The sequence below is a fragment of the Lontra canadensis genome, unplaced genomic scaffold (genome assembly GCF_010015895.1).
Source record: "Lontra canadensis isolate GAN:19392208 unplaced genomic scaffold, GSC_riverotter_1.0 scaffold16, whole genome shotgun sequence".
Lineage (NCBI taxonomy): Eukaryota > Metazoa > Chordata > Mammalia > Carnivora > Mustelidae > Lontra > Lontra canadensis.
In genome coordinates this window covers 2,300,542-2,310,636 of record NW_022631010.1, presented here as the reverse complement: position 1 = coordinate 2,310,636, position 10,095 = coordinate 2,300,542, and the positions used below count along the sequence as shown (strand labels likewise).

At 42.0% G+C, this 10,095-nt stretch overlaps 1 protein-coding gene across 1 annotated transcript in view; it reads right to left on the bottom strand.

Moving 5' to 3' along the window:
* The window catches only part of CDK5RAP1 (CDK5 regulatory subunit associated protein 1), a 31,361-nt gene that overhangs the window by 4,290 nt on the left and 16,976 nt on the right, over positions 1–10,095 (bottom strand). Inside the window, 3 exon segments of the mRNA XM_032858883.1 lie at positions 1,377–1,517; positions 6,314–6,463; positions 8,966–9,096. Of these exon segments, the coding sequence (XP_032714774.1) occupies positions 1,377–1,517; positions 6,314–6,463; positions 8,966–9,096 (422 nt within the window).

Sequence of the window (10,095 nt, the reverse complement as noted above, 5' to 3'; positions counted from 1 at the left end):
AAAAAAAAAAAAAAAAAAAAAAAAAAAAAAAGAACCCCAGCTCCACAGCACCTTCTTCATTTAGATCCTTCCACTAAATCTTACCTGTGGGTTTTATGTCACTTGGGGGAAAAAAAGGAGTAGCAAGTAATACAGCATAAACTTTCTACCTTTCTTGACAGATGGAATTTTTCCATTACATAAAAGAATATCAAACTAACAATACAAGCCAGCACAACAACCTCATCTCCCTTTTCAAGTAACCCTTAGCTATAGTGAAAAGGAGGAGGGGTGGGAAAGCAAATAAAAACCAAAAAAGCAAACATTCAAAAGACAGAGAAATAAGCAAACAAGACAGTGTCCTCCAAAAAAGAACAAATGGAGAAGCCTATGAGGAATTATTTCCAAGTCAATCACATTGCTGTCTAGTAGCAATTATTAGACTTAGTAAATTCTTAAAGTAAGACAAAGCCCAGTTGAAACAAAGCCAGAAGGAAATAGGATCACGTAAAGTCCCCAACCAGCAAACTGACTGTGTTTTAAGCTTTTGTCAGATGGACAGAACAGAACATCGCGCAGTGGTAAAATTTCCAGGCCAATCCAAAGAAGCTACATGCCTTCTTCAGCTACAGGCCACGGACCATGACAAAAAAGATGTGACAATAAGAGCAAGGACAGCAAGTAAAGGGTGAGGCATGGGGGAACAGGGCAAAGGATATAATACTAATCAGCATCAACAGAAAAAAGAATCACCCTCTCCCCATCTCCCTCTTCTGCATATTCTTCATAGCTTAGTGTGGGAGAAGAAGCCTTGTTCCTGCCTACCGCATCAGAATGTGTCCTGTCAGTCTCTGGTTCTGGGGTAAAATGGACATAAGGACCAGAAGGAAAGTAGGATGGCAGTAAAAGACCTGTGTAGTGTGGTAAGAAAAAGAGGTAGGAAGAAAGTACATGAAGGAGAGGAAAGGGCGGGGGGGAAGAAAGGGGAAATCCCACACCAATTCATCTGGATCTCCTAGTCCAGGAGAAGTGAGGGATATGTAGGGCATCAGAGACCTCAAAGGGCATGCTCATCACTGACAGAGACAATGAACTCACTCGGAATCACTTCCACTTCCTAGTCTCTCTGCTGCAGGGAACTGTATGCTACTGTGTACTCCAGTCTCACTAAATTCCTAAAAAGAACCCTTCTAAGACAGAAGAAAGGCAAAGAAAAACAAGAAGGCATTAGTTAGGAGCAGTTCAAAATTCAGTTCAAGGTGCCCTTTCATTGTTCAGGCTGAGAAGAGCTATTTATTTTACTAAAGAATTTCTCCTGGAAGAAATTTCATTCTACCAAATTATCCAACCCAACATCCATTTCATGATGCAAGATAAAACCCCAAAGGAAACCTTACCTTCACCAGCACATAGTCCCCAGGCTGAGCTCTGACCCTGACCTCAGAGTTATTAACGTCCTCCATCTCTACATCAGGGAAGATCACTTTAAGGTTTCCATCATTCCGGCCACACAGATCAGAAGCAGAGCGTTTACTGTGCTGCAAAAAGAACAGAGAGTTATGAATCTGTCAGTCCTCAGTTCCGGGAGGACAGAAATTATGCCTTCTCTGTCTCAGATCCCTAAGGGTCTCACTTACAGAGCACTCCTTAATCAAGGAATCACTGAAGACTGCATCTTTACTGCTGCTTCACCAACAAGGACAATGTGTGGCACACTATAGAAACTCAGTAAAGTTTTGCTGACTATATGTTAATAAATGACTCAATCAGTCTTTGATTACAGAATTACCTTTCTCAGGAATGGACTTCCAACAGTCCTAAAAGCAAGGACATATGGGTGATGCAGTTAGCAAACTGACTTTCACTATATCCAGTCTCACAGTAATCACTCAGGAATGTTCTGGGGTTGTCTTGCCTGGATTACTTGTAACCCTAATGAACAGGCAGACATGAAGCTAGAGTCCCCAACACAATGTACAGAAGATGGGGGTCAGGAGAATTATAAAGCCAGTAGAATGGTATTAACTTCTAGAATATACAAGTTTTTCTCTTTCAGCCATTATAAAGTGACAAGAACCAAATTTACCCCCTGGCCTTAACCAGGAAACTGGACAAAATATATGAAATCATTATTCTCAGATACTGAACTACAGACCGTACAAGACTGTGAACCCAAAAGAAGGGAACAAATGAGATGAGCCCTCCAATGATCCCTGCATTCTGCCAAAAGGCATGTGTGACATAGAAGCATGCAAAGCAGGAAGATCTTGAGAGCACTGTGGTTCTCCCTGGATTTCGGAAAAAGAGATCAGAGTTCAGGGAGCCTGCAGTAGCTAGAAACTGCAGAGCAAGTTCTAAAGAAGAGGGAGGGAAGCAGAAAAAGAGCTATAGAAATATGCACAGGGATCCTTTAAGTCCTTGCTGAATACTGACACCTGCTTGTATAGTGAAACTCCACTGAATCAGTCAAAGAAAGTAACCTGGGAACTGTCAGCAGATGGGCTCCCAGAGCTCATCTAGACCTACCACTAGACATCCTCATTGATTCCTTGGGACATGCAGTAGTGTCTCCAGAAAAGCCACACTTTAATAATGAGGCTAAACTATGCTTGGGATAAAAAAGCTTTTCCTTTTTTAACTTTTCTAACAAAGTTTAAAAATGAGTCTTGAAAGGATTAAACTCAACTGCAAATAACATAACTGCCTATCAGAACAAAGCCCAACACAAAATCCAGACCTCAAAAATGAACATCACAATGTCAAATATCCCATCAAAAATCACTAGATATACCCAGCAGAAAAATGTGACCCAGAATCAATAGAAAAGTCAATCAAGGGGCGCCTGGGTGGCTCAGTGGGTTAGGCCGCTGCCTTCGGCTCGGGTCATGATCTCAGGGTCCTGGGATCGAGCCCCGCATCGGGCTCTCTGCTCAGCGGTGAGCCTGCTTCCTCCTCTCTCTCTGCCTGCCTCTCTGCCTGCTTGTGATCTCTCTCTGTCAAATAAATAAAAAATAAAAATAAAAATAAAAAAAAAGAAAAGTCAATCAACAAAAACAGACCAAGAAATAACAGCAATAATGGAATTATCACAAAATAATAAACCAACTTTTATAATCAGATTCAAAGGAAACTAAGTTTCAAAGGAAAACAAGAATACAGAAGGGAAGGTATTAAAAACCAAATGTAATTTATACAGATGAAAATATAATATAGAAAATTAAAAACTCGGGGCACCTGGGTGGCTCAGTGGGTTAAAGCCACTGCCTTCAGCTCAGGTCGTGGTCCCAGGGTCCTGGGATCGAGCCCCACGTCAGGCTCTCTGCTCAGCAGGGAGCCTGCTTCCTCCTCTCTCTGCCTGCCTCTCAGCCTACTTGTGATCTCTGTCAAATAAATAAATAAAATCTTAAAAAAAAAAAAAAGAAAATTAAAAATTCAAGATAATAGCAGATTAAACACTGCCAAAGGAAAAGATAGTGAACATGAAAACAGAGCAAAAGAAATTATCCATAATGAAGCACAGAGATACAAAAGGCAGAAAAAAATGAACAGCTTCAATGACCTATAGAACAACATCAAGTGGTTGGATATATAAGTAATTGGAGTCACAGAAAGACAAAAGAAACAGAACGAGTGATGACAGGAAGCAGGAGTACAGGAAAAATATCTGAAGAGTGATAGATGAAATTCTCCAAATTTGATGAAAATCATAAACCCATAAACTAAGAAGCCTTAACACATCACAAGGAAAACACACAAAGAAAGCCATGCCAAGACATCAAATTTCTAAAAACAGTGATAAAGCAAATATCTTTAAAAAGCAGCCAGAGGGAAAAGGTATTTTAGTTCTTAAACTAATACTACTTTAGGGAAACAACAGTCAGGTAAGATTTTTTTTTAAGATTTTATTCATTTATCTGACAGGCAGAGATCACAAGCAGGCAGAGAGGCAGGCAGATAGAGAGAGAGGTAGAAGCAGGCTCCCTACCGAGCAGAGAGCCCGATGCGGGGCTCGATCCCAGGACCCTGGGATCATGACCTGAGCTGAAGGCAGAGGCTTTAACCCACTGAGCCACCCAGGCGCCCCAACAGTCAGGTAAGATTTAAAAAGACTCCTTACCCTCTCCTTACAAAACACTCACTAACAAAAGGAAAAAGAGTAACTTTTCAGTCAGCAAGCCTAGCTGACATCACCTTAATGAAATGTTCAAAATTATTATCACCAGTAATGAAACCATCACAACTGTATGCCACCCCAAAGGATACAATAGGAAGGACACAATATCATGTCCCTAATACGCCTGCCTAAAAATATATAACCTGAATCCCACCACAAGGAAACTCTTCAAACTCAAATTAAGGAACATTCTACAAAATAATAGGCCTGGGGCGCCTGGGTGGCTCAGTTGGTTGAGTCACTGCCTTCTGCTCAGGTCATGATCCTGGAGTCCTGGAATAGAGTCCCTTATCAGGCTTCCACATCTCTGCAGGGAGCCTTCTTCTCCCTCTCCCTCTGCCACTCCCCCTACTTGTAACCCTCTCCCTCTGCCACTCCCCCTGCTTGTGCTCTCTGTCAAATAAATAAATAAAATTTTAAAAAATAAGTAAATAAATTAACACGCCCATAATCACCAAGTCGAGATAATGAAAGTCAAAGAAAGGCTGAGGAATTATTCTAGACTGAAGGAGACCAGATAAGACAATGCAACATATGACACTGAACTTAATCTTTTTTTTTTTTTTTAAAGATTTTATTTATTTATTTGACAGACAGAGATCACAAGTAGGCAGAGAGGCAGGCAGAGAGAGAGAGAAGGAAACAGGCTCCCTGCTGAGCAGAGAGCCCGATGCAGGGCTCGATCCCGGGACCCTGAGACCATGACCTGAGCCGAAAGCAGAGGCTTTAACCCACTGAGCCACCCAGGTGCCCCACTGAACTTAATCTTTTTGCTGTAAAGGACAGTTCTGAGAAAATGGAGAAACTTAAATGGGGTTGGAGGATTGGATTGCAGAAATGTAACAAGGTTAATTTCCTGATTTTGGTAGTTTCACTGCAGTTATGTAGGAGAATGTTGCTGGTTTTATGAGTTATATACTACAGTATTTGAGGGGGTTGAGGGCATCAGGTCAGCAAATAATTCTCTAATGAGTCAAAAAAATTTTTGGTACCGTATTACAACTTTTCTGTAAGTTCATGATTGTTTTATAATAAATTTTTTAAAAGACAGTGTTCAGGTTCTGTGATTTGAACAAAACAACCATAAAAATATAAAAATATTTGAGACAAGGGGCGCCTGGGTGGCTCAGTGGGTTAAAGCCTCTGCCTTCAGCTCAGGTCATGATCCCAGGGTCCTGGGATTGAGCCCCGCATCGGGCTCTCTGCTCAGCAGGGAGCCTGCTTCCCTTCCTCTCTCTGCCTGCCTCCCTGCCTACTTGTGATCTATCTGTCAAATAAATAAATAAAATCTTAAAAAAAAAAAATTTGAGACAAACAGAAATTAGAACACTAAATATTTGACAATATTAACAAACAACTGTCAATTATTTCAGATATGACGATAGCTTTATGTTGGTTTCTTTTTTTTAAGATTTTATTTACTTGTCAGAGAAAGTGAGCAAGAGCAACAGTGAGTGAGCAGCAGGCAGAGGGAGAAGCAGGCTCCCCACTGAGCAGAAAGCCCCATGCAGGACTCCATCCTAGGATCCTGGGATCATGACCTGAGCTAAAGACAGACAACTTCAGTTTAATCAACTGAGTCACTCAGGTGTCCCTGTTGGGTTTTTTTCTTAAAAGAGTCCTTATCTTAGGGCACGGGGTGGCATAGTCACCAGTTCTTGGTGTCCAGTTCTTGGTTTCAGCTTAGGTCCTGATCTCAGGGTTTGAGATCAAGCCCTAGATCAGGCCTGCACTGAGCTCGGAGCCCGTTTAAGTCTCTCTCCCCCTCCCCATACCCTCTCTCCCCTCTCTAAAATAAATAAATAAAGCTCTTTAAAAAAGAGTCCTTATCTTTTAAAGATATATATACTGAAAGGTTAACTGACAAAATATTATGATATGTAAGTATAATATGTATAGGGGCACCTGGGTGGCTCAGTGGGTTAAAGCCTCCGCCTTCAGCTCAGGTCATGATCCCAGGGTCCTGGGATCGAGCCCCGCATCGGGCTCTCTGCTCAGCAGGGAGCCTGCTTGCCCCTCTCTCTGTCTGCCTCTCTGCCTACTTGTGATCTCTCTCTGTGTGTCAAATAAATAAATAAAATCTTAAAAAAAAAAAAAAAAAAAGGGAGACATATTGTGTTCCAAAAAACAAACGAAAAATATATATACATACGACCTTACCCCCTCCACCAGGACTAGCTGGGTACAACCCACAGAGGCCATGTTGGCTTTTGTTGCTTCTTCTCGAAAGACATTAATAAGTTCCTCCAAACGCCTTAATTTTACCTCTTCTGGGACATCATCTTTCAGCCTGTGATATGCCCGGGTCTTCTACAAAAAAAAAAAAAAAAGAGAAAGAGAGAGGTTACCAAGGACTCATAGAATTCCCTTTTTTCCTCATTCTTCTTCTTCTTCTTCTTCTTCTTTTTTTTTTTTTTTAAGGATTTGTTTATTTTAGGGGCACCTGGGTGGCTCAGTTAGGTGTCTGCCTTCAGCTTGAGTCATAATCCCATGGTCCTGGGATCGAGCCCCACATCAGGCTCCCTGCTCAGCGGAGAGCCTGCTGCTCCCTCTCCCTCTGCTGCTCCCCCTGCTTGTGCTCTCACTCTCTGTGAAATAAAATCTTTAAAAAAAAAAAAAAAGAACGTATTTATTTTAGAGAGGGGGGAGAGAAAGTATGCGTGCGTGCACAAATTGGGGAAGAGGAGGAGGGAGACAGGGATAGAGAATCCTCAAACAGACTCCCCTCTGAGCAGGAAGCCTGACAAGGAGCTTGATCACAAGATCCTGAGATCATGACCTGACCCAAAATCAAGTCAGATGCTTAATTGCCTAAGCCACCCAGGTGCCCTCACCCCAAAGAATCTATTCTTTTTTTTTTTTTAAGTTTGTGTGTTTTTTTAGAGATTTTATTTATTTATTTGACAGAGAGAGAACACAAGTAGGCAGAGAGAGAGAGAGGAAGAAGCAGGCTCCCCACCAAGTATAGAGCCTGATGTAGGACTCGATCCCAGGACACTGAGATCATGACCCGAGCTGAAGGCAGAGGCTTAACCCACTGAGCCACCCAGGCGCCCCCAAAGAATCTATTCTTAAGGGACAGAGGGGGGCCAAGTTCATTCCACCTCTAAGTTACAGTCATATATACAAGACCCAAGCCATGCCAGAAGGGTTCTCTAGCTCTAGGAACATTCTGAAAGAGAAAGGTAACTATGCAGTCAAGTCACATTTTTACAAGGGTGAAATTCTAAACTTAGTACATGAAAATCATACTCAAAATTGTATTTAATTTTGTAAGAGAGAGAGAGAGAGAGAGAACAAGAATGGGGGAAGCAGACATCCCGCTGATCAGGGAGCCCAAGACAGGACTCAATCCCAGGACCCCAGGATCATGACCTGAGTTGAAGGCAGATGTCCAACCAACTGAGCCATCCAAGCACCCAACACATTTTTTTTTTAAGTTTTCTGTATATAGGTTTGTAATACCGTTAAAGAACCACTGAGCTAGATATAAGTATGGAATTATAGGAAAACCTATATATCAATGTGTGGCCATTCCACTTGTCCTTTGAGAGAAGTACAAAGACGAATGGGTTTACTCTATTTTGTCTTATTAACAAAAACTTGCATCTATTGTGCATTTACCATTACCAAACACCATTCTCACTTCAAAGGTGGAGAAACCAAGGACCATTCTCAAGATCACACAGTTATTAAGTAAGACTGGCAGAATCTGAATGCTTGCTCTCATCCACTAGACTACTGAGGTCTCTATAACCTTAACCCTAACCTAGAAATTAGATCTCAAAGTGAACACTCCTATTAATCCCCATGACGCTTCCACCACACACTGCACACCCATTCCCAAATCTAACATTAGAAAAGAATTTCTCTTGCATATTTGTGATGTCCATGGAAAAGCAGCAGCAGATTTGGAACCCAAATCTACTCTGAAGCTTCATCCCTGAAGTAATTCTGTAACAGACATAAATACATACAATAGCCCACTTACACTGCCTACAGAACAGTAGGCAGTGAGCTTTAAAAGACATGAATTAGCTTTGCTGATGGCAGCTGAGTGATGGTGGTGGCTAAAGTCATGGGATCCTTCATTCATCAATCAGCTTTCCTGAGCCTCCTGGCCACCGAGCCTCTTCAGCCTCCAAAGAATCTATTCTTAAGGGACAGAGCCCAAACACAAAGAAAGCCCCCACTAAGTTGACTGAAGAGAGGAGATATGACCTGTGCAAATTCATCCCCACCATCAAGAAAATGGCAAAAGATCAGAACTACCCCTCCTCTGCAGGAATTACACATTACTCTCCCCTTCCTTCCTCATCTCCTTCCGCTTTATATTCCTGGGAATCCGTGTACAGAGAAGCTCTCTAGTGGCTATAAGTGGGTTCACATGGCCTAAAAAATGAAAACTAAAATAGCTGAGGATGGCTAGGAGGACAACAAGGTGCATCTGTGAAACAATGCACATCTGTACGCCAAAAAAAGTCCTGCATGATTTTAGCTTTCCTATAAGAAGAATAGCATCCCTACCTGCACATTCAAATTCTAAACGATCTAAACATAATTTAAAGTATTTTAATGAAAATAATGTCACAAGCAATCCATTTTCATCTCAAACCACTGAACTGTATAAAACAGTAGACAGGTTGATTAAATCAAAAATAAAGAAATGAGTGGTAAGATCCTCGTGGCTTCTCAAGAACTGCCTTGCTGCCACTTTCTTTTCTCCCCAGTTGTCTACAATCAACCAGAAACCAGTCAGAAATTCTGTTGTATCACAGAAGTAGCTTCTCCTGCATCCCAAGAAGGGCTTACCTGTCTCATACTGTAAGCAAAAAGGAAGCCCATGTTGTACTGAACTTCCCGAAGCAAAGACACCGTCTGGAGGTGATCTTCCTCCGTCTCACCACAAAAGCCAGCAATGAAATCACTGCTGAGGCTCACCCCTGCAACGCATGACAAAGGACAACACGTCACTGCTGCCTACCTTCAAGAGAGGCCTTTGGCACTTGTGGTCTACAAAGGGTGGGAGAGCAATTGTAAACTTTCCCTGGAGGTGCTCAGCTCATGTGCAAGTGAAACAAAATAGTCGTTACAGAGCAAGATGGGCTAGGTCTGCTTATCCAGAATGTTCCCACGCCAGTTCCCATCCTTTTAGGGCACCTGGTTGGCTCAGTTGGTTAAGTGTCTGACTCTCGGTTTCGGCTTGGTTCATGATCTAAGGATCATGAGGTCGAGCCCTGTGTGGGGCTCTGTGCTCAGCACTGTCTGCTTCTCTCCTTTTCCCTCTGATTCCTCCCCTTGCATGCAGCACTCTCTCCCTCTCTCTCAAATAAATAAATAATTATTTATAAAACAAATAAATCTTGGGCGCCTGGGTGGCTCAGTGGGTTAAAGCCTCTGCCTTCAGCTCAGGTCATGATCCTAGGGTCCTGGGATAGAGCCCCACATCGGGATCTCTGTTCAGCAGGGAGCCTGCCTCCCCCATCTCTCTGCCTGCTTCTCTGCCTACTTGTGATCTCTATCAAATAAATAAAATCTTAAAAAAATAAAATAAAATAAATCTTATATAAAGTTTTTTAAATAGGGGGACCTGGGTGGCTCAGTCATTAAGGATCTGCCTTCAGTTTGGGTCACGACCCCAGGGTCCTGGGATCAAGCCTGGCATCAGGCTCCCTCCTCAGTGGGAAGGCTGCTTCTCCCTCTCCCACTCCCCACCTGTGTTCCCTCTCTCGCTGTGTCTTTCTCTGTCAAATAAATAAATAAAAATCTTTAAAAAAAAAAAATAAGTAAAAATTTATAAATAAATTCTTTAAAAAACATACCTTTGAAACCAATTTCATACAACGTCTAAGACTATAGGAACAATAACTATTGGTCATTAAATACTAAGTGCTACGCTTTCCTATTTAATTTAATCTATATAATTATTCCCACAATCCAAT